Genomic DNA, 24,889 nt, shown 5'->3' on the forward strand with positions numbered 1-24,889 from the left:
CAGAGTGCTGGCCTTGAGCTGGAAGAAGCCAGGGATGGTGCTCAGGCCCTGAGTCCAAGGCCCAGGACTGGCAAAAAAAAAAAAAAAAAAAAAAAAAAAAAAAAAAAAGGTGGGTCAATGATCCTTGAGTTTTAATAACAATGGAGTTTCAATAACAATAAAATAAGATGTTGTAAAAATTTCCTCTTACCTTTGCTCAAAATTAAAAATGTACTTGTCTAGCAGATCACCTATAGATGTCTACTGTGCTGTTCACGAAGATCTCTATAAAAATGCCATACCCACACGAGCAGAGTTTGGGAAAACTACTTTTCAAACATCAGTCTTTTCTAGCCAATGTACCATACAAACAGCTCAAACGTTTCCTGATATGTAAGAAAAAAGTACAAAGAATGGAGGCAAGCACACAGAGCAAAAATATAAATGAAACAGAAAACTCAAAATGAGCTCACTTAACTGCAAAGTTATGAAGGCCCTTGCATTAGTGGGTCCTATTAGCCTAATGCAAGTGGCAGACATGTAGTATCTACTGTTCTGCTACATCAGCATTGCTATGATACCACACGGCTCTGGCAGTCATACACAAGGTATCGTGACTTCCAGAAAACAAACAGAAGCCAGATTTGACACCCCAGGAATCTGGAGCTCAGAAGAGAAGGCCAGGAGGCAAAAAAGAACCAACATAAGTAAAATAATAACAATACTAATAATAATAATGCAGGCAAAACAAGAAATTTAGTAGAAACCTGAATGATCACATAAAACACAATACCTCAACAGAGAATAAAAGTCAAAGAGGAATGAAGTCTTGAATTTGAATCAAGGCTACATGCTTTTATTTTCTAAGCATTAGCTCTTCAGGCTAATTGTCCTAATTTGGTAAGCTTTCTAACTAGCATCACACACTAAAGTTTGCTCACCCCTGTAATCCTAGCTACCAAGGAGGTTGAGGATAATGGTTTGAAGCCAATCTGGGCAGAGAAGTCCCATGAGACTCTTATCTCCAATTAACCACAAAAAGCTGGAAGTTGAGTGGCTCAAGCATTAGCCTTGAGCACAAAAGCTTAGGAAGAGCACCCAGCCCAGATTTCAAGCTGGATGACCAGCAAGGTGGGTGGGGGTGGGGAGTTGTTCCTGCTGCTCAGATATCTCTTTTTAGTTCTCCTAGGTATATATAGATATTCAAAATTCCCAGAAATGTGACATCTGTTCTATGGTTTAAAGTCTTCTGATTGTGTAGAAGACAGTAGATACTGTCTGGTCATGTTGGAGTGGAAACCCCCTGTCTACCTTTTATATCAAAATGAAAGAGGAAAAGTGGGGGGCAAGCAAGGTGCTCTGAAACTCTTCCTTAGGCTACCGCCAAGGTAGCCTTTGATCTTGCCTTCTTCCTTTTCAGGAGTCATCATTCACTATCATTTTCCTAAAGGACAGACTCAAAAGCAATAGAGCAGATAATGTCAAAGAAATCTTGGGTATTAACTCTCAATTGATTGCAGCATTTGATATGTATACATTGATAGAGTCAATAAGAGATGAATATATGATCTTGTTAGGTAGTCTTATGATTCCTACTCCAGGTTAGAAATTCGATAATTAGATATCATCCAGAAAATTAAACCATTTTAATTTAAGGTAACCATTCTATCCTTTCTGTTTTTAATTCAACAGATAGTTGGCAACCCTCCAATATCTGACAGTCCCAAAGATATTCCAATGATATCGGAATAAAGAATTAAGTATGAAACTGGAGTGAGGAGGAATTGGTCCCTGAAGCAGAAAAGGACATCATTTTTAAAAGAACCACATATGCCATTTTCTCTCAAGTAGGAAGATTATGCTGCAAAACAACAGAGAGCTTTACTGGAAGGCTAAATATGAACAGGATATTACAAAAAGTTTATGATGCAAAACCTACCAAGCCTGGCCAAATATTCAACCTCAGCCTGAGAAAACTAAGTTATGAACCCTGAACTTGGTAGACTTAGAAGTCCTGAGCAAAAAGTCTAACTCAATAAATATTTTACAAACTTGTTCAAATCACTTGATTTTTCTGAACCCGAAATTGTTTTACCTATGCAAGCAGAATTATATTTTATCAAGCTTTCAGGATATCACAACACCAAATGAAAAATAATGTAAATGTCTAAGTATTTGTTGAACACTATACTTAAAAGGTTAAAGGTGAGAGAAAGATGGCTTTAACAATACTTACAATGTACCCATAACATTAAAAAAATTAGATAGGTTTAGCAATGAATAATCTAAATACAAGGGGCTTGATTTAGGTTTTACCTTTTTTTTTTTTCTGAAAGAAAGGGAGCCAAAGGAAAAAAAACCTCCTTAGAAATGAGAAAGAAGGAAAGATCAGGTTTAGGTTGAGTATTTGCTACTTTTAAAAAAAAAGTCTAGAATATGACTGAACAATCCAGTCCCCACCCAATGAAGCACCAATGGAAGCATTCATACCTCAATTTGTTTGTGGTTGTAAGAGTGGCCACCACCATGTTCAAAGGTGTCCAAATTCCTGCCAAAACGGTCACTTAGGCCCTTGAGCCTTGGGTTAATTTGTGGGTGAGAAACATGACCTTTCTGTTTAGTAGCATATTCAGAAAAAAAAAGACAAAACATACTGTCAGAACTCATGAAACAACATATATATCTAAATCCTGGGTACTGACCACATCAGGAATGGAAAGTAGAATATTTAAGACTCAGTCTTTGTTTTTTTTAGAAACTTTGATTATAGGTGTAACTAGGGGTACTGTTTCTTATTTCTACCTCTGAATCATGAAATTACTCCACAGATCAACTATAGGAAAAGGAGAAACAGGTTAAGTTTGCCAATAGTGAAGGGGCTCTTGAGATTTTTACCAGCTGCTGTTGGTCCCAAAGTTTATAGTGTGTAAACAAGATTTGCAAGACAGGTAAGTCTGCTGGTCCTGCCGGGAAAACCTTCTGGCTCTACCAGACTACATTGGAGCATGGATGTGCTGAAAAAAATTCTTTACTTGTAGGTCCAATTGAAAATGTCCAAAATGTTTAGGTATAGTACAATAGTGGTATACTTTTTATGCTCAAATTTTTTAGGGAATAGCAACACAGAAATAAAAATGTCTAGCTAAATGCTCTCTCCCAGATTTTTTTAAAAACTCAAAAGTAATCACAACAAATTGTAAGAATAAAAATTATCTTTAATAAACTTTGTTGCATTAAAACTCCATTTATTACCACCTATCTTTAGCATATTCAAATACCAAAGATTTGACTGTTATTTGGTGTTCATTCATACATATATGTGTATATATACATATATACACAGTGTTTACATATGCAATGTGGATATTTAAAGTCAACTTACCATTCTAAAGGCTATAGTAGAAGGGAATAAAAAAAATACCTAGCCCTACTCCAAATTCTTTATATTATTGTGAAGAAGGTAAGGTAAAAGTATTTTTTTTTCATTCAGTCTTCTAAACACATTCTCCCCAAATTGAGAAAACACCCTAATCCAGAACTTGATCAGACAACATGCCCAGACTTCTGACAATGAGAAGAACAGGATACACAATGTGTTTACATTTTACCAAATGATCAAGCAATTTGCAAATAATAACTCCTTATTCCATAAGGTACAAGGACAATATCTAACACCACACTCTGTTTTGATGCTTCCATGTAAAATCTAATCCAGCTAGAGTGAAATCATAGACAAGAAGTTGGTAAGGAAAAAACAAACATAGCCGATAACCACTAGCCATAAAAATTGTAAAACAGATAACTCATCTGATAGAAAATATATAGCACTAAATTATATCAAATTTCCTTTAGAAATTATTCAAACTGGCCATTTTCTATTCTGTTTGCAGAATGGTAGTACATAAGGTGTTAATCCTCCTGGGCTATGCTTTAAAATTATTTAACATTCAGGCCATTATTTAGCATACAGCTGGTTAGCAGCCCCCCCCCCTCCCCAACTAAAGCACTGGCTCACATCCCACTTCTTTTTTTTCTTCTGGCACTTACCTGGAGCTGTAAAGGGCTGAGTCCAGAAGCAGCAGCAGCTGCCATTGTTGATGGAATGAACTGTACGGGGTAGTTATCACCTGTCGGAAAGAACAATGCATACACGTTTAGACAATGCACAGGGAATCTCAGCAGACAAGTACAAACATGGTCTTTGGATTGCCTGAGCTTTACAACATTGCTCTAAGCCCAAACATCTGCAGAAACAAAAGACTGAGTTGGGCACAGACTTGCAATACTGCCTTGGAACTTTTCGCTCACAGATAGCTGGTAGGCAAACTGGCAAAACATGAATGTGATGCAAAAAAAATTAAGTGTGCAATTCAAGCATGTTCACTCCATTACAGATCTTGTAATACATCATTTTTTAAGAGTAAAAAAATATCTTAAGCCAGGCTGACATTCAGTACACCGTGAAAGCACTGAGGCTTTTCTACTTGAACAATAGAAAAGTTTTGGCTTGGTAAGTAAGGCAAAGTATTACAGTCAAAAAAAAAAAAAAAAAAAGACTATCAGCTATTGATTTTCCATAACTCTAAACTTTATTTTATAAAAAAAAAAGGGTAGAGAAAACATTTTAAAGACACATCTTCTCTTATTATCATTGACTGGGAAGAAAGGGAAAATATATTATTTATTAACATTCTGTGAAGAGTTAGTAAATGGCATCTCCAAATGGAAGTGAAAAACAATTTTGGAGGAATTAACTTCTAGGATTGGATTAATGGAAGCTAGTAGAGAATTGTGCCTACTAAGCACCAATCAAACATTCATTGATGATAATTTGATTACATATTTTATGTGGGGTAGCTACACCAGGAGCTAAGTACTCTAATTATGGCCAGCAACCTGAAGAACTGAGAGGAAGTCACCAAACAAAAAATAATAATAATACTTGTGGGGGAAAAAATCACACAATATTAGTGATTTAATATACTATCACTTTGGCTTCAGCTACTTATTTAAAGTCAGTGTTATGTAGTATCTCTAGGCTATATTTTAATAGGCTGTTCCTCCACACATTTTTGACATTTATAATAATCATGCTGTTTTACATGAACTTTTCTGCACAGAAAAGCTGAATGTAATAATGAAGAGACATTGTAACAGCAGTAGTCAACCGGACAGCAGTAAGCAGCGTCTCAGTACGGACACTAACACCTGCAGCCTTCCCTGTCCCTGGTTCCTCGGAACTCATCCTGCTTGCCACATCAAGTGCCACTCAGCTGGTCCAATGTATAAATGTGAAGTCGCGTTCACTTTTAACAAATTGTTAGCTTCTAATCGACACGCTCTCCTTGCATCATATCCATAATACCTCATCAGACCATTGAGCACAGTGTGTGCTTGTACACAGTCCAGTAACAATTGGCTTCTGATTGCATATGGAGCGCTGCTACAATGCATTCACTAACACTATATTGTGCTGATCTCCTATGGAGTAATGTTCAAAATATCTGATCTTGTTTTTCCCCTTCCATGAGGTTGATTTTAGTTTTCAGTATTATATGAGCTTTTTAAATAGATAACTAGGCCAAATTATTTTTATAGTAAATGACTGTCACTACTTTATGCTTAAATAATTCTACTGATCTTCATCTGTGAACTAAATTATCTGAAGAAAGAATATCTTATATAAGTCAAACAGCACTTCTTTGGTTGATGTCTTATCAGGTTTTAAAAAAATCGTAAACGATGCTGAATTAATGATGTTTCAAAAATAGGGGGAAAATCACCATTGCAACCATCAACATGGACTGCCTCCTGAAACATTTTAAAGCTGTTCTTTAAATATCATGCATTATTCATATCAACTCTAAACCACAACCCCCCCCCCCGCTTGTAAGTTTAATACCAGTTGCTTTATTTGTACTAAAACATTTTTCATGTCAAACATATTTAAAAAAATCAAACTCTAAAAGAATTCCCTGGGGCACTCCTTTTTTCATAGCTGTCATGCTTGTGTGCTATGAAATAGCTGATTTTTTTAAATATAGTTTTTGGCTTGCCAGTTAATTTATTACTATCTCTACCACACCCTGTAGTACTCTCCAGCTCACCTGCTGGCTACAAACAGCTTTCTTTCCACTGTTGACAGCGTATTTTTTTAAACAAAAAACCATTTCTAACCTTTTTGTGGGTTTGACTCTCCTCATCTGAATGTATCTTTAGAATGCTATTTCTCCAGAATACATCATGGTATCAATACTAAAAATAAAAAATAAATCTATTAGGGCAACAATGTATACCACAAATAGTGGTATACTTGGAAGAGAAAGAAAAAAGTAGGGGGCTGGGGATATGGCCTAGTGGCAAGAGAGCTTGCCTGGTATACATGAGGCACTGGGTTCGATTCCCCAGCACCACATATACAGAAAACGGCCAGAAGTGGAGCTGTGGCTCTAGTGACAGAGTGCTAGCCTTGAGCAAAAGGAAGCCAGGGACAGTGCTCAGGCCCTGAGTCCAAGCCCCAGGACTGGCCAAAAAAAAAAAAAAAAAAAAAAAAAAAGAAAAAAGTAGGAAGCTAGAAGAGGAAGATGGAGATTAAAAATTGGAGAAAAATAACTTCAGACAGAGAGAGATTTAAAAGTAATACATGGTTTTTGTTTCCTCTATCCTCTCTAATTTTCTCCGTTTAACAATTGATCAAGAAAAGTTCGCACTAGCTGACTTGGCAAGCAATTAGTCAACATGTTGCAGCAATTTTTTTCAAATTTGTCTCTGGATTTCAAATGCTTGCGTGAGGAACCATTCTTTTTAAATTGTATAAAGGAAGAGAAGGCCTGTTGGGACAGGTTGGCTTTAGGCACAACTATAATCTGGGCCCTTGCTACCACTAGTGTAAGAAGACAATCTCTAGAAACCAATTTGGGAAATAATAATGTACTTTCTGAGTCTGTCTTTCCAACCTACATGTTTTCTAATTTGTTTTTTATGTGAGGATTATAGAACAAATATAAAACAGATTTTTTTAACCTATGGAAAAGTTGCTTAACATTAGTTTCACTTATCAGAATAAGCAGTGTTCCTCTGGCATCATAACAAAAGTCCTAAATGAGAGAACATAAATTCTTAAATTTTCAGAGAGAAATGAGTCCAGAACTTAGTAGGGAAGAAAGCTTCAACAGAGACTCATGCTGTCTTCTGCAAGAATACTCCTAATTGGCATAGTTTAGACATAAATTCTACTTTTTAAAAAGAATAAAAAAATTGGCTGGGTAAAATTCTGCCTAATTACTTGCATTCTTCAGAAGAACAAGTATGACTGGGAGAGTCATAGATCCTGAGATACTAACTTTGGATGCTAATATATTGTAGGAGTCATTTAGAGTCTTTGGGAGGAGTAGAAGATAAAAGACACACACACACGCACATACACACACGTGCATGCATGCATACACACTAGGAGACAGGATTCCAAATTCTGTAGTGACTGCCCCAAAATGGGAATAAAATAAGTCTGGATTTATATTTACACTGCAGCAAAATGTAGAACATGATATATAATACACTTTGGACTAAAAAACTAAAATGAAACCTTCAATTTGTTATGAGAAGAAAAAAATCTGAAAGAATAATAGTGTAGATTACTGAGATCATCATACTCTTATTTTTCCTGATACATTTCTCCTTCCCTATTTATCTAAGAATATCAATGAGGGAAATATACTTGATCCTCAATTTTTTTCTAAGATCATCTACATTGTTTTGCTTTGAGAGCCTCTAATAATGAAGGGTACATTTTAATTTCTTCACTTACTTTACAGCTGTATCCAGACCATTTGCCAATCATTTGAAAATCCATGGGATTTCTTTTTGTGGTAGCAATTAAGTAAGAGAATGTAATGAACTGATATAAACTCATCCTTCCCACAATAAATCAACTCAAAAGAGAACTCAAAGCTCATGTTTTGGCTGGGTACAGTAGCTCAAACCTCTAATGTTAGGTACTTGAGAGGCTGAAATCAAGGGAATAGGGTACAAAAGCCAAACTTAGGCAAAAAGAAGTCTGGGTGAGCACTGTGGCTTGTACCTGTTATCCCAGCTACAGGGGAAAGAACAATGGTTGGGTGGAATGGCTTGTACCTGCCATCCCCAGCAACATAGAGAAGCACAAGCAGGAGGATCACAGCCTAAGTGGCCTGGACATAACACTCAAGATAGTACCTCAAATAAAAACAGTGCAAAAAAGGGCTGAAGGTATGGCTTGAGTGGAAGAGCACCTAGTAGGCAATGCAAATCCATGAGTTCAAGCTTCAGTACTGAAAAAGAAAATCTCAAGAAAACCTTCAAGCCTTAATTATAGCCCAGCAATGATATGGCCTCCATATGTGAGGGAAAACACAGTTAAAATGATTTTTAAGTTCAAAAAGCTAAGTGAGTTTACGCTGGTAAACATAAAACTACTTTCAGAATCTCAGCACTCCCATTGAAAACTGAACATACTAATGAAAGAGTTACAGAAGTTCTTTGATTCCAAGTAGATGAAATATTCAGAGTGGTTACATATCTCTGCTTTGAAACACTTGGGAAGACAGAAATGGTTGGCTTTATAAGATATAATTCAGATATCCACACACATAGAAATTATAGTTTTCTCATACAAAAGTTAAATTTTCTTAAGATCACAAACAGGCCATGTCCTCATGTTGAAAGCACCAAATCACAGAATTTAGGTCTTAATTAAGCTCTACTATTTTCTAGATGTGAATCTCTAATAAGCCAATTTAACATTTTAGTTAGTTTAATATACAGATGGATATAATTATGTTATATATGTCACAATATATTAACTTAATATTTTAGTGTCCTCTATTCATTTAATAACACAGAGAGATAAGACCACTTACTTCCACTTAGACGTTAGAGTCATGGAAGTTAGTAAGGTTGCTCATATACATATGGTATGCATCTTGGTGGATAAATGGTTAACAATAAAAACAATAGGAACAATCATTATGACTACGCCAACCAACTAAATAACTTAGGAGAAACAGAAAAATTTCTTGAAACACACAAATTAAACAACTGACTCAAGCTGAAGTAGGAAATCTCAACAGACTTACAACAAGAGATTGAATCAGTTATCAAAAGTCTCCTAACAAAGAAAAGCCCTGAGCCACATTGCTTCACTAGGAATACCACAAGATGCATAAAGAAGAAATAGTATCAATCTTTCTCAAACTTTTCCAAAACAAATAAAAGAGGAGAGAAGACTTTTTTTTATATGTTCTCTGGGACCAAGAATACCTTGATTCCAGAGAAATACATCACAGCAAAAGAAAATTAAATACTAACACTTCTTATAAATACAAGTGTAAAATCTTCAACAAGACATTACTAAATAAAATCCAATGGCATATTAGAAGTATTATTCATCATAACAAAGTAGCATGGATCCTAAAAATAGCAAGGTAGTTCAACATAATCCAATAAACACAATGCATAAAATTAATAGAAAAAGCACAGGATTGCTTCAAATGATGCAAAAAAGTCATTTTCAAAATCCAATATGAATAGGAGAAAAAAATTTCAGCATCACAAAGTGGTAAAAACTCAGCTAAGGGCTGGGATTATGGCCTACTAACAAAGTGCTTGCCTCATATACACGAAGCCCTGGGTTCCATTTCTCAGCACCACATATATAGAAAAAAAAGCCAGAAGTGGTGCTGTGCCTCAAGAGGTAGAGTGCTAGCCTTGAGCAAAAAGAAGCCAGGGACAGAGCTCAGGCCCCGAGTTCAAGCCCCAGGACTGGCAAAACAAAACAAAACAAAACAAAAAACGCAGCTAATTTTGTTGGTGAAAGCCTAAAATTTTTCCTCTTAAACTAAAGAACAAAACAATGGTTATCACTTTTACTTCTACTTAGAATTGTACTGGAAATTCCAGTCAGTGTTCTTAGATAAGGAAAAGATATAAAATGAATTTAAACTGAAAAATGGGTAAAATTATTTCTATTTGAAAATAAAATGGATATGGAATCAACCCAGATGCCCCTCCACAGATGAATGGATCCAAAAAATATGGTACCTATACACAATGGAATACTACATAGCGATTAGGAATGGTGAAATATTGTTATTCACAGGGAAGTGGTCAGAACTTGAACAAATAATGTTGAGCAAGACAAGCCTAGAACACAGAAAACAAAGGGGGCATGATCTCCCTGATATATGACTGTTAAGATGGGGTGAAGGGGAGACAGTAGAGACCAGGTCTGTGAAACCAAAAACTTCTTGTCAAATGGTATTTCCCACAGGATTGGGTCAGCGACCCAACATTATGTAACTAAAACCAAACAACTACTCAACATATAAAGGTCAAAAATTGACCTCTCAGTGGAATACAATAGCTCAAAAGCTATATATGTACGTTCATATAAGACTATTGTCAACATATTATCTAATGTCGACATTACATTTAAAGCCCTAGGTGAATTTTCTTTGGCATGGGCCATGTGGCTACTGTATATGTTCTTGGTACATTGTGTATTGTATATATGTCTACCTGACCTAGGGAAGGGAAAGAAAAACAGGGTGTAAGATATCACAAGAAATGTACACACTGCCCTACTATGTAACTGTACCCTTTTTGCACAACATCTTGTCAAAAAAATTTTGTTTAATTAATAAATTACAAAAAAAGAAAAGAAAATGGATTCATTCATAGAAAAATGTCCCTAAAATCTATGTGAAAGACATTAGAGCTAAAATAAAACCCCAAAACATTAAGCTTATAGGGCATTAGTAATATAAAAGTTGCATTTTTACATACAAGCTATACAACAACCCCAAAGGAAACTAATAAGGAAATTCCATTTATAATAGTATCCAAATAGTATCTAGGTTAAAATCTAACTAAGGACATGAACAGTTTATGCCTTCATAACAATATGGCTGAAATAAAAAAGGCATATTCTAAGTATTCACCACCTGATGAATGGATAAAGAAAATGTGGGAGACATATATACACAATGGAACACTAGCCATAAGAGAGAGAGGAAAGTCTGTCATTTGTAACAAAATACACGAATTAGCAATCATTATGTGAAGCAAACAAAATAACCCAGGGAAATGAAGATATGTACCACATGATCTCATTGATATATGCTATCTAAATAAAAGTACTGTTCTTAAAAGTTGCAGGCTGACTTGTGGTTACCAAAGACTGAGGAAAGGATGAGGAAAGAGTGATGGGGAAGTTGAATCTGTAAACACTGTTACAGTCAGGAAAAATAAGATTTGGCAGTCTATTGCACAGGAGGGTAACTACAGATGATATAATGTAGAACTATATATTTCAAAAAATTAGAAAACAGGATTTTGAAAGTTTTACTTTCAAAAACAGTCAGAAGAAGAGATTTTGCAAGTTTGCACCTACAAATTTTAGGTATGAGAGTATTTTGGATATTTAAATTGGATGCTCGAAGTGTATTAACTTTGATTCATTTATATTTGAATATCAATCAGCCCCTAAATGAGTTAATTCCTTCACATCTCTATTCCTTGAATCATCTGAGTTTTGTCACATTTTCTTGCAAAGAAGAGAGTCATCTACCAAATGCAAAAGAGTAATAAATGTTAGCAAGCAATTAAAATGGACACAAACTGTTTTTATGTATTTAGTACACTTCTTTAGAATTTTAGTGAAATGATTTATATTTTATTGCTCAAAGCATACTAAAATATTTTTGTTTACTTTCTAGGTCACATATACAAAGAAATCACTACACTCAGATCTGCTACATTCAGACTTGGTGGTTAATATAGTCAGGTTTATATGTTAAAAAGAACTTGACACAAAAATTATTAATGAGTGGAACAAGGTCACTACTTCTGAGCTGAGGTCACTTACAAAGAATGCACAAATGAAATTAAGGTTGACTTCTATTTACTTGACTATCTTCTTACACTGGATTCCTTTGGCAACATATCTTTAAACATTTAAAGCCCTGTTTACAAGGAGGCTCTGAAAGAAACTTCAAACCATTATTTCCCTAATTGAATTCCCCAGGAGTCCAGCAAACTCACAAGAATAAAGAAAAATCATAACATTTGCTAACTCATCTCAAAACATATTTCACTGCAAGGTTATGTGACCTGTTTTTTGAGGTTCAAAGATGAATGAAATATATTACTGAATACTTCATTATTCAGACTTAAGTAAAAAAATAAATCTACCTATTAGTTGTAAACTAATTAAATCATCCCCAAACTTCTTTTCTAAGGGAAATCTGACAGAAAAAAATAGTAATAACATATTTTATACTGGATGTGACCAGCTTCCCAGAGGACAAAGGTTCTTGGGGTTAGAAAAGAATAATCCTGGGCTGGGGATATAGCCTAGTGGCAAGAGTGCCTGCCTCGGATACACGAGGCGCTAGGTTCGATTCCCCAGCACCACATATGCAGAAAACGGCCAGAAGCGGCGCTGTGGCTCAAGTGGCAGAGTGCTAGCCTTGAGCAAAAGGAAGCCAGGGACAGTGCTCAGGCCCTGAGTCCAAGGCCCAGGACTGGCCAAAAAAAAAAGAAAAGAATAATCCTTATTTAGCTAAAGACAATTACTCACTGTAAAGGACTAAGAGAAGGCTGACCAAATTTTTCTAGAAAATGTTATCTGTGAATTCAAAGCAACCTCAGGAAGAACAGAAAACTAAAACTTTTAGCAACCCACCAGTTCATTGCAATTCTTGCTTTTCCCAATTCTAATCTACTTTAAAAGCTTCCATGATTTTTTTATTTGTAGTCCCCTTGCTTGCTCCTGTGTTTGCTGTGACTGCTAAGCGGAAATATGTGGATCTGACCATTTCCAAAAGAACATGAAATCTCTCTCTCTACTTACCTGGTTTGTATGTGATTCCAGGGGGGAAGAGGAATCCCTGTTGGGCAGCAGCAGCTGCGGCCAGGGTCCGCTGGTCATGTGGAAAAATTGGGATCATGAGCGGAGGCATGTGACCCTGAACCTGCTAAACAGAAGAGAGCCTATGGTCAGACAGAGAGAAAATGTGTGCCAAGAAGCATTTGTTTTGTTCACCCCCAGGGATGTGCAGGTACCCTGATAGTCACCCACCTTTCTAACCTCATTCTGGATTTGCAAACTGAAAACACTCTGACAAAATCTACCCAATCTCTTTGTTCAGAGGTTATTAACCTGCCAAGGATATAACTTCATTTAAATTGGCCTTGTCTCTACTTCAGGTGATGGTGTTAGCAGCTTTGTTTTGTTTCTTGATTTATTTTCTTGCTTTCAAACAGAGCTAGCAGAAATAAGTTTGCTTCTTTTCCTACCATACTGAGAGGTTTGCCCTTTCACCTGTTTGTGCATCCTATGCTTTATTTTTTAAAAACACTATTCAGTATCCTTGGACAGAAAATAATATCTAATTGTTATGTATTCCAAAGGCTGTATCTTCCCCTTTTAGGTATCTTATTTCAAAGCCTTGCGGCATTATATTAAACATATAGCTCTTCAGATTTAAGGCTACCACTTCGTGGTTCCCAATTAAACTAATATTCTTTGCCATACACACCTCGATGTAACATATAAATTGCTTGTCTGGCTAAGCAGTTTTACAGTTTTATGTACTACCATGTAGCAAGGTAATTATGGAGTTGTATTCAGAGAGCATTTCATAATAAATCCTACTATATCAAATTTCATTTGACCTCGATAAATGTATCAAAGAGCACAAAAAATGCAAAATAGAACATCTTCACTCTATATCAGTATTTGTATTCCATATAAAGAAAATAAGAGCTATGACAGAATTATGCTTATGGAAATTACATTTTAATTTCCTAGCTCCTTTCCTTATGTGTGTATGCTTGCCTTGATTCCAGGAGAGCATGACACAAAGCTTTGTCTTGGCTTAGAGGGCACAATTTTATAGGGTAAATTACAGGATTTTTCTAATGTAAAAAACCAAAACTAAGATGCACCAACAGGAGTGATTTTCATTCAGATAGGGTCTCTGGGCTTGTTATTGGTATTAAAAGGGCTGCATTATAATCTATTTAAGATATAAACATTTACCCGTAACTGTATCAACCCCAAGCCCTTCCCCTGTCTAAATTCCTAAATCTCCTCTTTAGGCAAAATTCCATATCCTAGCTGATGACCCTGTTCAAATAGCACCAACTTGCCCTGTCCTGTCCCTGTTCCCTCCTCTGTGGGGGACACTGTGCAGAAATGCTTCTGAGAGGTTTCATTTACCAACCGTTTTTCTCTAGGGAAAACCCTAAGATGTGGGTTAATAAAGGGCAAGCAAAAAATAAACACTTTAAAGTATTTTTCTGAATTCATTTCTCAGGAAAAATCAACTTATAATAAAAAGGTCTTTGTGCAATTACTACCTTGCCAGTGGGGCGTGAAAGAAACTAGCTTTGAGCAGCTATTTCTTCCATTTTAGCTGAGGTAAGCCTAAGTTTTGTGCCTTAGAGTACAGACTTCTCCTGCTTAAATTGGAGCGGATCCCCTAGTGCCCAGGGTCTTGCCTTTAGCCTTGGACAAAAGCGGTGGGCTGGCTGTTCACCTCCAGCTTGTTGTGAGTGGATACAAACCTAAAATGTCAAAGATGAGAGCACTGCTCTAAACCAGAAAACAAAATACCATTCTTTTTGGTTGACCAGGATTTGGTGTGAGAACAGTGAAGAAAATGCTTTTTATGTGCCTAGAACACAGTATGACTGTCTAATGCCTTAGCAAGGAATATAAGAGACATAGAAAGTCTGAGTATCCTATTTATTTATTCTTTGCTTTTTTCATCTAACCATTATTTGGTAAATTGTTAACTCTGCTAGGGATCATGAGAAGTAGGCAGAGAAACTGAGATATTAAGCCTAAGAGAAAAGATAAAAGGTTATCTTCAACTGGTTATTGTGAATATCAAATACCCAAGAAAAGTAAAGCTTATGATACAGTGACTGACATAATAGTAATGTAATGTCACAGTAAAGATTAGCTCCTTACTTTTTTCTTGTGTAGTTTGCATATTCAGAACTTGAAAATGATCAAAGTACTGATAAGCAAAACCCAGTGAGTCTTAGCAATACTCTAATCCAAGAAAGAAAACATGAGCCAAGTAAACAATTCAGTTTGGCAAGCAGAGTCTGGTCATGTTCCTAGCAGACACTATGCCTCTCAGAGCATTATCTCATCCCAAGTTTCTAGAAAACCATGAAAAAAGAAGTAGGCTTACAAGGACCATTTGAAGAAGTCACTCAGGGTCTTTAGTGCTACTCATTAGCTAGTATTTATGAAAACAAATTTATTTTTTACAGTGGTCACTAAAGGTCTTCAGATGGTAAGAAAACAAAAGGGGTAAATGGCAACTAGGAATCAGACCTTAATTCTTGCAGTTGACTGTCTACCTAAAATTATCTATGTATATAACTAAGCAAATTGCTAGCCTGTGTTTTCTTTGGTTTTGTTGTGGTACTAGGGTTTGAAGTCAGGATATCATGTTTGCTAGGCTATAGTCCTCCAGCATGAGCCATGCCACCAACCTCAATTTTTGCTGATTACATTTAGGATAGGGTCATGTCTCTGACCTAAACACACAGTTGATCCATGATCTGCCTATTTAGACTTCCTCTCATTGCTAGGATAACAGAAACATGGCACTTGGTCCAGCTTCTGACCATGGAGACTGAATCGTGTAGACTTTTCTACACATGCTAGCCTAGAACTGAGATCCTGCAGTTCTCAGCCTCCCCTGTAGCTTAAAATGACTTGCTATGCATCATTGTGACTAGCGATGGGTTGTCAAGGGGTCTTGTGAACCTTTCTTCTAGGACTGGTTTCAAATGAAGATTATCCTGATCTAGATCTGTCCTCTCAAGTAGCTAGGAGCCTTAGCTCATTTATAACGACAAAGTGTTGCATATTAACATATACTGTGAGAGGTTGGGAAGTTCCTTTCTCTCTGTTATACTCCATAAGGCAAGCTATGTTGACAACTTAAACTACTATTATCCAGAGACTTTCCTTTCGGCAGTACTGAGTATTGAACTTGGGGATTTGTGCATGCTGAGCAAGACTCCTACCACTTTAGCCACATCCTCAGTTTGTTTGTATCTTTGTTTTTGAGATAGGTTCTCTCTTTGTCCTGGCTAGACTCAAATTCGAGTCTTGTCTCTGCCTCTCAAGTATCTTGGGGTTATAGGCATGAGGCAACATGATAAGCTCCAGAGGTTGCTTCAATAAATTGAAAAAACACAATTAAAAAAGAACAGGACAGAAAACATGGTGAGAGCAGGCAAGGTTAGAATCATGGAACAAAGTTGAGTGATGATCTGACCTGTTCTCAAAACAACTATGAGGACTGTTTGTAAAAAGCAAATTTTCAAGCTCCATGCCATATCCACCGAGTAAGAAACTGTTGAGATGGGATCTAATAACTCAAATTTTAGACAGAAATTTAATCTAAGGTAGTAACCTTAAAACTTCAGTGTAATCAGAATAAACTACAGGGCTTCTTAAGAGGCCCCATTTTCAGAGACTTGAATCCTCCAATCAGAGCTGGACTGTAGACATTTCTAACAAGTTCCTAGATGAACTTGATGCTGTTAGTCTAGCAACCACTCACTGAGAATCACTAATCAAGTCCAAATCTCCTAATTTCCTGATAGAAAAGAGAGGGCTATAGGAGATAAAAGATACAAGGCTAAAGTTACACTGACTATGACAGGGTTGGAGCTATAGTCCAGAATTGTGACTCACCCTACCCAATGCTTTTTTTCTACTACATCACATGGACGTCAGCAATAGAAAAGGGGGAAAACAGTGATAGGAGAGGAAGAAATCAATTTAGCAGAGAAAACCTGGAGGCTCCCTGTTGAAAGCAATTTTGCATGTCAGATACATTTTTGGAGGCAATTTTGGAATTTGGATGCTATAAATGCTTTCCAATGTTCTTTTATCCAGAACATTCTTGTTCTCAATATTTACTGTACTAATTCCAATTATATATTATAGCATATTCATTAGCAATGGTCAGTTAGTTCAAATTACATCTTGTTTTAAATAGAACTATGATATAAAAATTCAAAATACCGTTCATTAAAATCTAGCTAGAATATCCATCCAGCAATTTGTTAAAATCTAGGCTGAGCACAGGTGATGTAAAGCTTTCTTTTAGCTTTCCTTATGGAAGCAGTTTTAAAAGAGGGTGATAACAACAGTAATAATAATAATAATCACCATAGTTAATATTTTTTAGTGTTTCCTATACTTTTAGAACTGGAGAAGTAATTACATGCCCTATACACTTCTGAAAATATAAAAGAGCTCCACCTGTTCTGTGGATGGTCCTACTTTTCTTATCCCTCCTCCCCATCATCCGGTTTCCCCTTTGGTGATATACTAGGGAAGGTAGTCACATTGCAAACAGCAACTCTCCAAAAGATTCTACTAAAGAATAGAAAAATAATAGATTTCTTCTCACTCCATCAAAGAGTAACCAGTCTCCACATGTCTTTTTCAAGAAGTTATCAAAATTTCAAATAGCATCTATTTTTTTCTTGAAATTGGAGCTTTCCCTAAGCACAAATTCAGATTCTTTAATTATCCTATAAAAAAGATAACCTGATTTTATTAGTACAAAGAAAAATGATGTGGCCAAAATATATCTCAGCATGGAAGTTGTATTATTTTTATTGCTTTGTAAGTTAGCACTAATTGGCTGGGTACTGAATGACTAATGAGAAACCAGGAACATCACTGTGGGTGAAGCTTAGTGCATCATGAAAGAAACCCTACCTCCAAGGCACAACTGTCCATTTATTCTAGATTTCCACAATTTTGGAGAGGTGAGGAACACATTCTTGATCTGATAGGCTACACGCCCAGAAATTTTAATTGCTGCTTCTTGCATCTTTTAGAGCATCAAGACAGCAGCAGATGTGTGGGAAACACTTAAGTTCTGTCTCTTCCAATTCGTAAAACAGCATTGTTGCATCAACACTTATCGCCTTTGTTTTCTCTGTGCTAAGTTGTTGATGATGCCATTTTTTGCCATCTGCCCCAGAGCTTCATTAAAGATACATGAATGGGCTAACTAGCCTGATATCTTGTGAGGAACAGGTGCTATTGTTTGTCCCTGAAGACTTGCACTAAAGATGTGACTTAGAATACTTGAGAAAGAGCATCTGCAGCAGTCAGTCAGAGAGCAACTTGGCAGAGACCTGGCTCCATGCTAATATGCAAACAGAGTGACACTCAGGGGGGCTCATTTTCTCTTTCATGAAGATTATTTAACTTCTTTTAGTGATAGGCAGCAAGTATTTGTACAGAAAATCATGTGCATATTAATTTCTTTTTACTGAGTTAAAGACAATGATCAAGTGAGAAATTTAATGCTTTATTTCTAGAAAAGCATTTCTTGTGTGGCTTAATTGGAAAAAATCATCCAAATACTGGAAGAAATGTGTCAGATATGTGTATACCATGACAGGAAAAAAAAGACAAAAGAAATATGGAGGGAAGGAGAGAGAGAAGGAGGAAGGGAGAGGGGAGGAAAAGATTGAAATTGGATGTTGGGTTATGTTGTGCAGAGAGAAACAGGAGAGGGGGCATCTATTTCTTTAAGAATAGTTTTTGTTTTGCATATATTTCATTAAATCAATTAAAAAATTTATAGAAAGAAAAAATCAAGTTTACAACCATAGAAAAGAGAGAGAAAAACAAACTTGAGTCAACTTTAAAATTTGACGAGTTCCTCACTAATGTGATGTCATTTGGCTTGATGGAACCACTCTCCCCCATAAAGACAAACAAAAAAAGTGACATTAGTCAAAATGCATTGTACTCACAAACTGATATGTTGAGTTGAAACCTCGTTTTGCAACTACTTAAAGATAATAAATTAATTTAATTAAATAAATAGGTGATCATATCTAAAAATAAAGCTATAGGGTATAGCTCAAAACCCATTTCTGAGGAAATATTCTTTAAGATGTGAATATCCACAGTTTTAATGACAAAAAGTATAATATAGTATTAGCACTATAAAAGCTGTGTCAATTAGAGTACAAGTAATAAAAGACCTAAAAGCCTTGTATGAAAATCTTTCAAGGTCAGGGAAGTGTCTTTCCCTACCAAAAATTATGCATGCCAAACCATAGTACATGGACCTCAGTTAATTTTAGAGAGTTAGGGAGGGAAAGGTCTCTGGAGAATATAAATGAATTTCTTAACAAAAACTCTTAGTTTTGATATTTTTATTATAAAATCTTTTCTAAAGGGTATGACTGCTCTTTTTTTCCTTACAAAGCATGTTCCGGTAGTCAGGAAACTGACTCTTGCTTGATCCTAGCCTTAAGTAAACACAAGAATCTTAAATTATATACTGCCTGCTTGGCTATTTAATAATTATTTTGACTCATAAATTACTTTTTGCCAAGTCAATTGAATGTCCTGATTGGCTGGTACCACTTACATTTGTACCTGCCCCATTGCCTATACCATAAAGGTAAGAATGTAGAAATCATTTTGGAGGAAGTGATCAGTGGTTGAGAACTAACCACTAAGGATACAAGACCTTCTCTTTTTAGTACAGTTTCCCACAGGGTATTTTGTATGTGTTGTGCTAGACTAGTGGGGTTTGAACTTAGGTCCTGAACACCCTACCTTAGCTTTTTACATTTAAGGACTGGCATGCTGCCATTTGAGCCAATACTTTGCTTCAATTTTTTTCTTTCACTTCCAGTTTTCTAGTGGTTATTTGAAGCTAGATGTTTTATGAACTTTCCTGTCTGGGCTGGCTTCAAACTATGATCCTCAGATCTCAGCCTCCTAAGTAGCTAAGATTGTGTGTTCTGTCAGTGTTCAGTTTCCATAGGATAATTTTGTTAATACAGCTGGCAGAAGACAAGCAGCAGTAACATTCTTGTTCCAGAAGGAAAGTTCAGAATGGTTTTTAAATACATCTTGATGTAACTTTATTTGTTGGTTGGTTGTCATGATTAGCATATCTCTAGCTGCTAATACTTAATATCCTGCAGCAAATACAGCTTCTCAAAAATTTAGTTAACTCCAAGCAGAAGACTTATCAAACTGAAATTCTATCAGGAACAAATTTAGGACACATGTTTCCTAGAAAACAAAGTTCCATATTCCCAGACATTTCTCACCAATACTCAATGAATACACATTATATAACTAATGTAACTACATCTGAAAAGTATCCTTTACTTATTACTGTTTATTTGTTATTGGTAAGATACTATCTCTCTTCCTTGCTTTCCCTCTCAGTTCTCTGGAATTCTCAGTGCTCCTTCTGTTTCCTCCCTTTCTTTCTTTTCTCAGAGGCACTAGTATGCTATTATTATTAACTGCTCCTTTTTAATACAATGCAATGTCTCCAAAATTTTGTGTACTATTACAGCATTCTTTGAAATTCACACTAATTGGCCAAGAAGACCCCCAAAGAAGGAAAACAAATTCTATACTTTAAAATATTCTTTTGAAAAATTCAAACTCTGGCATTTCAAGGTCATTTGCTTTAGAGAAAATGAAGAGCTACTATATCTTAATAAAAAGTTTCTTTATATACTGGCATTAGAACTAGGGGAAGGAAAGGGAATATCAAAATTGAGAGACAAAGGATAAAAAGACAAACGACTCCGAAAGCAATGCTTACAAAACCATTTGGTGTAAACCAACTGAACAATTCATGGGGGGAGAAGGGAAGGGGGAGGAGGGAGGGGAAAATGAGGGAGGAGGTAACAAACAGTACAAGAAATGTACCCAGTGCCTTCTGTATGAAACTGTAACCCCTCTGTACATCACTTTGACAATAAATAAGTAATTATTCAGAAAAAAAGAAAAACAGCTCTGGTAGTTTGCTTTTCTTCACTAATTAGGCTATTAAATAAGTTTAATACTATCTGAACTATTTACAGAAGAAGTTGAAAAGATGTATCTTTTTCTGTTTTATTGCTTTTTTTATTTAATAATACTGAGGTTTGAACTCAGGGCCTTGCTCTTTTAAAATTTATTTCTTTATTGTCAAAGTGATGTACAGAGGGGTTACAGTTTCATATGTAAGGCAGTGAGTAAATTTCTTATCCAACTTGATATCTCCTCCCTCATTTAGGGCCTTGCTCTTAAGAGGCAGGTGCTCGACACCTTAAGCTATGTCTCCATGTCTCCATTCCTCTTTGCTTTAATTTTTTTGAATGAGGTCTAACATTTATACCTAGACTAGCCTAGACTATGGTCCTCTCGTTTACACTTCCCAACCATATCACTGCAATGACAAACACATAACCCTGCACCCTATTAGTTGAAATCGTGTTACATGAATGGAGTTTTCACAAAGCATGAACCTCCTTTTTTCTGCCTCCTGAATTTGCTTTCTTGTGAAACATCTTGTTACTGTCTTCATTCTGTCCCCACTCCCACCACAAGGAATAAAGCATGCAAACAAAATAAAGCTATTTGCTGGGTTAGTCTTGAAGATTGTTTTTTAAAATCTACTTCACAGTCTAGCACTTTCAAGCCCTCTTTCTTATTACACAGGAAAGAAATTTTCCTTGCAAGTAAGAAAGAGCATAATGACTCTATGAGGGCAATACTCGAGTTTTAACAATCTTCTTTAGGTATATCGCCATGGAGAGATGCTAGAGAATTACTTTTTGTAATCTCCATGTAATGTGGTACACTTGCTCAATTCGCATGTTATTAAAGTGGGCAGACATCTCCTGGTCTACTAGGATGATCAGTGGTCAAGCATCATACTTTGTCCTTCATATCTTATCTTTCATTCTTTTGTACATGTTCAATCTGAATATTGGATTTTCAAAGAAAACAACATAGATTCGCACCAACATAATCTTATTTCCTGCCATGGCTTACTTATGTGTCCCTTATTCCATGAAATGGAGATGTGGACACATATTTATCAACCTCTTAGACTCCTGAGAAACTTGCTCCATAGAAGACACCAGTGCCAGACTTAACTCTTCAAACACCCATTTATTGTGCTAAGAACCAGAAAAATAAAGATACTCATAGCGTTGCTTCATCAGGTAGTACTGTTGGGCTTGTTTTCACTGACATACTAGTGCATATCACCCAGTTGTCAGCTTACTTTGGAATATGATCAACAGAAAAAGAAGATTTGCTTGAAAATGAAATCAAATTATAGCAAAAAATGTCATTAAGTATTATTCTATAATATTTCTATGGTATGTATCCCAGAAAAAAATTGAGAGGATTTATAAGGACATAAATCAGATTACTTTATAAAAAGGATGAAAAATGTTAATTAAATGTGTTTAAATTTTCTTACTATGTTTTAAGAAACTCTCACCAGGAGGGAAATAGAATATCCTGGCCATAAAGAAATTAATAAAACATGTTATGCAAAAGTAAAATTTATGATTCATTTGGAATTAGATATCTACCACCTTTTCAATCCATACAAATGCATAATCTTGTCAATTAAATATTATTGTTAAGGTCTAGTAGTATGTTAAAATCACTTTAAAGTGCAACTAAGGAAAATTCATGTGTGTTTATTACTCCTTAAGGATCTATTAGTGGGTATTTTATTCAGATTCGTGCTGTAAAATCTGCATAAACTCAGCATATTGTTATCCCCATGTGTGCATTTGTTTGGTTAAAGCAGAACAGCAAATCTCAATTTTTGCAACTTCTGGAAAAGTCAAGAGAACTAAAACCGTCTTAATTTTAATCAGATACAAACAGTTATCACTACAGAAGTGAAGAGTTGACTATTATGCAAATAGTCACAGTTAGTGGTCACCAGGCCATCTCAGAAGACTGAGCTAGTCAATTATTTTGGATATTTCCAAGGACTAGTGAAGATGAATGTTTCTATTCCGCCCCGTCTTATTTCCAGAGAAGTATGTAACATATTAGAGACTAATGATTGTTGTTCTTAAATGGAAACCTCATTAAATACACAATGATCAAAGTGTTTTGCCAGGACGAAAATTAATTTTTTTCAAATTTTGTATAAATGCCATATAAATATGTTAACATTTGTGAAGTATGCGGCATTCCATTCTTTGTAACAACCAAATCCAGATATAAACCTTTCATAAACTTTTGACCTGTAATGAAGGCAATCTGGTTTTTACCCCTGAAGTATTTTATACAAGCTTATTCTGTTAGCAATGACCAGAGTTCAATTATTAAATTTCTCATCCATAAATGCAGGTTTACATTTTAAACTTCAGGTCTTGTTAAAATTATGTGCAAGCAACTTAAAGTCAGGAACTTTGTCTTTTCCCCAAGGCCCAGTAGAAATCTTAGTACAGAGTAGATTCGCAACAAGCATTTATTATATAAATTCATTCAAAACTTTTAGTCTATCTTTTAAAAAAAAAGCGCTAAACTACAACAATTCTAATTTATCATTAAGTCTGCTGAATCCAGTCACATTCCTGTCATCATTTACCAGCTTCAAACTGAGGGAAGCAGAATATAAATTTGTTCCAAACATTTGCCATCCCAGTGAGCTTTTCTTTTGGCTATTCTCTAATCTAACTTTGAAGTTCCCTAGTTGTTAAGAACATATAAAACTGATTTTCTTCATTTCTTTCAAGATGTTTTAATGACTGAGCAATTCCTATTTCATCTGCTGTTGAAATTCTTCCATCTTTAGAATAACTTAAGAGCTTTCTCTATGCTTCTTTAATAATTTCCTCATCATCTGTTATAATCCTTACTGACAGAAATGATAAAATGTTCTCACCAGAGATGAAGGGATACAATTTTCTAAAATAATAATACAAAATATTTATTGTATCAAAGTGAGCTGGTTATACAGTAAAAATCACTGAATAAACAGTAAAAAATAAGCTATCACCACAGAGAACAGAAGGCATTTCATCTCAAGTAAGAAGACCTGTGAAAAGAACATGAATAAGATGTCTTAGATATTGACTGCTAGGAATCCACCATAACACGATGACTCTCTTTGAAAGTATCCATGAGAGAAAGGGCCTGCATGTGTGATTGAGGAGAAAGGATAGGAAAGTCATCTTAACTTTTTAAAAAAGGATTTTTAGAAAGAGTGTCAACAATGATTATATACCCTTAAGTAAAATAGCTTTCAGGTTTTCAGTCTTTATCATATGCAACTGTTTTGAACCAAATGTTAATGGCATGCACTTGTGTTATTGTTGGAGCATACTCTTTCTGCTTTTGCTTTGAATCGTTTCTGAATCTGTTCACACAGTTTTCAAATTTGCCATATGGAATGATCTACCCATTTATTGCTTTCCCAAACCTAGCTAACCTGTCAAGGTTCAGCACCAATTTAGCTCCAATACAAGTTTTTCTAACATAAATTTCTTATCCTCTGCCAAAATCTGCGTTACATGTACTATGTCGTATAGGTTTCTTATGTAGATATGTTCATTCATTAAACAAATATTTAATAATGACACTATTCTAGGTCCTGTAGTAGCAACAAATATTATTATTGGCTATACATAAACAGGTAACCCATAAATGAATATATACAGGTATGAGGGTGTATATATGCATGAATATATTTGTGTGTATATACATATAGGTGTATATGTACATGTGTAAGCAAATACATAATAAGGACTAGCTGATAAATGGTATGAAGTAAAATAATGTAAGATAATGAGATAGACTAAGAGAAATAGAGGGAGATAGAAAGTAGGCCAGGAGTAGAAAGAACTATTTGGAGAGGGATATCAAGGAGGGTTTCTTTGGGAAGTTCATACAGTATAGAATTGAAGAACCTGATCAAATATTACCTGAGATTTGCTGATAGAGAAGCAATTCAGGCAGGAAATATGTGCATGCCTAAAATAGTAAAGCCTTGCATGCCAGGGCTAGTAAGGACAGAAAGGATGA

At 35.6% G+C, this 24,889-nt stretch overlaps 1 protein-coding gene across 28 annotated transcripts in view; it reads right to left on the bottom strand.

Annotated features, from left to right (window-relative positions):
* Window positions 1–24,889, bottom strand: part of Sox6 (SRY-box transcription factor 6) — a 538,528-nt gene that overhangs the window by 110,962 nt on the left and 402,677 nt on the right. For 20 of the 28 annotated variants that reach the window (XM_048360339.1, XM_048360343.1, XM_048360350.1 and 17 more), the window contains 3 exons: window positions 12,869–12,992; window positions 4,027–4,106; window positions 2,470–2,592 (listed from right to left, as the gene is read on the bottom strand). In XM_048360339.1, coding sequence (XP_048216296.1) covers window positions 2,470–2,592; window positions 4,027–4,106; window positions 12,869–12,992 — 327 coding nt within the window. The remainder of the gene's footprint in view (window positions 1–2,469; window positions 2,593–4,026; window positions 4,107–12,868; window positions 12,993–24,889) is intronic. The other 8 variants (XM_048360351.1, XM_048360330.1, XM_048360328.1 and 5 more) reach the window with 3 other exon arrangements.

The sequence above is a fragment of the Perognathus longimembris genome, chromosome 13 (assembly GCF_023159225.1).
Source record: "Perognathus longimembris pacificus isolate PPM17 chromosome 13, ASM2315922v1, whole genome shotgun sequence".
Lineage (NCBI taxonomy): Eukaryota > Metazoa > Chordata > Mammalia > Rodentia > Heteromyidae > Perognathus > Perognathus longimembris.